Source organism: Tenrec ecaudatus, chromosome 1 (assembly GCF_050624435.1).
Source record: "Tenrec ecaudatus isolate mTenEca1 chromosome 1, mTenEca1.hap1, whole genome shotgun sequence".
Lineage (NCBI taxonomy): Eukaryota > Metazoa > Chordata > Mammalia > Afrosoricida > Tenrecidae > Tenrec > Tenrec ecaudatus.
The window spans coordinates 43,858,923-43,862,238 of record NC_134530.1 but is presented as its reverse complement, the minus strand read 5'-3'; the positions used below and the strand labels follow the sequence as shown (position 1 = coordinate 43,862,238).

The window sequence follows — 3,316 nt, the reverse complement described above, 5'->3', positions numbered from 1 at the left end:
AAGCACATGCTACGTCCGCCTCCGCGGACGTTCAGGGACTAACTTCCTGGCACTTCTTTACATCCCGACAGCCCCTGCTATTAAAGGGGGCCATCTCCTGGGGTCTGACAACAATCTTTAGCTCCCAGTCGGGCTTCGTTCCCCACCCAGGCCTGCGAGCCTGGCATGAAACACAACACAGAGATGGTGGCAAGGCTGAAAACGTAGGTCCACTTTATTTACAATGATCAGTTGGTGACACAGATCTTTGGGCTTTTTTGTGACCTTGTTGAGAGACATCTGAGCAGGGGCCCCTCCCTCTATTAGACCCACACCCTCCTTCCAGCTGCGAGGGTCCTCCTGCTCTGGGAGCACCTGACTTTCCGGGTAGTTGGTGCTCCATGCACTTGCCAAAAGTGCTCCTTACCTCCTTCAGAGGCCACATCTTGGTCCTGGTGTGGGGCACCTAGTGAGGGACCACACACATCTGTCTGCAGAGAGATGGGCGGGTGGCAAGGAGTCCTGTGGGGGTGCAAGGTGCCAGTTGGGAGGGCAGACAGAGGCTGGGGCAGCTGCTGGTGCAGAGGGCTGTTACCTGGTTTAAGCCGGCCTTCGGAATGATGGCAGAACCAGTCCAGCTCCTCCAGAGGCCGAGCAGTGAAGTCACAGAAGTCCTCCAAGGGGTAGAGAGACCAGGCTGAAGGTTCACAGCGTTCCTGTCCTCAAAGTCGGGAAACTCCACAGCTTCTAGCCAGAGGCCTGCCTCAATTCTTCAAGGCCCCTTGATGGTTTCCCTTCAAGAAAGCCTCTCCGCCTCCCAGTGGGGAAGGCTTGGCGCCTAGAGCGGGTTACCTGTCTCCGTCTTGGTCAGGATCCATGCCCACCGCCCTCCTATTTTTCTGGAAAACTCTCATCCATTCGAATGAGAACATGTTTTAGGAGGCAGGGTCTGAGCGGGAGACTTGGTGTAAAGCTAGGCGGCAGGCCCACGATAGAGGGTCCCCAGGAAGCTACGGATGGGGGTGGAGACATTCCTCTTGCCCCACGCCCAATAATCAGGGGCTTAAGAAGGCGCCACCCTGAGCCAGGATGAGGTGGGGCAGCCAGGACCCCTGCCCAAGCGAGCGCGGAGGGGCAGACAACAGAGACCACGAGAAAGGAGAAGGCGGTGGGGGGCGCTGGGGGAGCCGAAGCGGGCCGGGGTTGGAGACAGCAAGTCCGGAGGGCCCAGGGCCGGTCCTGCCCCTGGGCAATCAGCGAGCCTGGCCCGAACGCTCCCGGCCAGCCTTCCAGCGGCGGGGCTGCACGGGCGGCGGCGGCGGCGGCGGGGCCGGGACCCCACGCAGGCTGCACGTCCTCAGCTCCCGGGCCAGGCTGAGCACCTCCGGCCGCTCGCGCTGGGGGCCTCCGCCCTCGCGCCCCTCGTCGTCGTCCCCCTCCTCCTCCTCCTCCTCTTCCTGGATGCTGCTGAGGCGCGGCGCCCCGCGGCCTCGTTCGGCCGGCGGCGGCCGGTAGGCGCACTTGGCGTTGAGCAGGCGTCGCAGCGGGGCGCGGGGCACCGAGGCGGCAGCGCCCCCGGCGCGGAGGTGCTGCTGGCGCACGTGGCGCGCGTCGCTCTGGCGCTGCAGGCGCTTGAAGTCGCTGAAGGCCGCCAGCGCGGTCTGGCGGAGCAGGCGGGCCAGGGCGCGCGCCTTGTGCGCCCGCGCCAGCAGCACGGCGTGGCAGCGCAGCACCACGGCCTTGTGGCGCGCCTGGTGGCGGTAGACCCAGGCGAAGACGCGCGGGTGGCGCCCGTCGGCCGTGCAGTAGGTGATGCGCGGCAGCAGGTAGGCATGCGCCGGCCTGCGGGCCCCCGAGCCCCCCGAGGCACCGCGCTCGGCCGGCTGCATGCGGATGCCGTGCGGCCCCAGCGTCAGCTTCATCTTGGTGCCCCCGCCCGGCCCGCAGCGCGCCCAGATCTTGCCCACGGCGTCGTCGGTGCAGCCCTCGCCCTTGGCGTGCAGGGTGACGGCGTTGCCCAGGTACCACACGGTGTAGGTCGGGTCCTCCTTGTTGAGCTCCACTTTCTGGCGCCGACTGCGGAACACGCGGCCCAGGCGTTCCAGCGGCCAGTCGGGCAGCAGGTCCGGGCAGGAGCGCAGGAAGCTGGAGAGCAGCGACGTGTAGGCCAGCCCCGGGCTCAGGCTCTTCGCCTTGTACTTGGCTTCGTCCTCCACCAGCACAAATTTGTTACGTCGCCAGGGCAGCATCGCGGCGGTGGTGGCCCGAGGGGCTGGAGGCGCCCGGAGCAGCCGGGCGTCGTGCCCTGGGGCGGGGAGGGCGCGCGGAAATCCGAGGCCTGGGGGTCGGCAGAAGCCTGGCGGCGGCGCAGTCGCTCGGTGTCGGGAGATGCCCAGTAAGTAGCGAGGTTGGCTTCGCAGATGCCCGGTGCCCCCCGGGCTGGCAGCTGAGATACCCCGGCGGCCGCCGCTGGACTGGCAACAGCTTTCCCTGGGAGTCGCTCCAGCCGTTCGGGAAGCCAGGAGAGGCAGGGCTTGGGGGAGGGGGATGCAGGCGCCCCCCAGGCTCCAATGGGGGAGATGCCGGTCCCTGCCGCCCGGATTGCGGCGGCAGGGCGGGCGCCGGAGCCGGGGCTGGCAGCTGCCTGGTGGGGTGGTGGAAGAGCGCGGCTGCGGAGGGGACTCTTTCAGGCGTCGCGGCTCCACCTCCCCCGGCTGCCTACATCACCGGGCGGGACCGCTAGCTCTCTTGTCCCCTCCCCTCATCCTCCTCTGTCCCCTCCCCCGCTCGGGCTAGCGCGGATCCTGGCCAGGGGACCAAGCGCCGGCGTGGTGGAACGAACTTAACCATTATTAGTGGAGGGGGGCGATGGGAGACGGGCGCGTTTAGGGGATAAGGGTCTCCGAAAATATCCAGGAGGGTTTTGCCAGTGCAAATACATCCGGCTTACTTAGGGGTCTCCAAGCGCCCCCCCCCCGCCCCCCTGATTCCCCCAGGGTCTCTTTCCTCCGTTTCTAGGATTCTCGCGGCCGCTCACTCCACACATGCCCCTTCCCCACCTTTGACAATGATTTGGGGGTGGACTCCTGATGGGGCGGGGAAGTTTGAGGCTTTAGGGGCCGGCCTGGCTCGCCCTGCCTCCTGTCTGCACAGCAGAAAGCCAGCTGAGGTGGCCGAGCAGTGCAGTGGAAAAGTACTGTCGCCGGGTGCTGGTGAAGCTTCTCCCAGGTTCTCCAAGGTCGTGGGCCAGGCGGCTGCGCCGGAGTTGGGAGAAGCGGCCACTGCTCCAGCAGTGGGCAGTGCTCCTTCCTTGGCCCCACAGCAGGAGCGAAGATTG

The 3,316-nt window shown here is 66.6% G+C and overlaps 1 protein-coding gene across 1 annotated transcript; it reads right to left on the bottom strand.

The window, feature by feature from the left end:
• Nucleotides 1-236: 236 nt before the first annotated feature.
• Nucleotides 237-2,665, bottom strand: FAM43B (family with sequence similarity 43 member B). Its single transcript, XM_075538422.1, has one exon. The coding sequence runs from the start codon at nt 2,226-2,228 to the stop codon at nt 1,233-1,235; it is 996 nt and encodes a 331-aa protein (XP_075394537.1). The 5' UTR covers nt 2,229-2,665; the 3' UTR covers nt 237-1,232.
• Nucleotides 2,666-3,316: the final 651 nt, after the last annotated feature.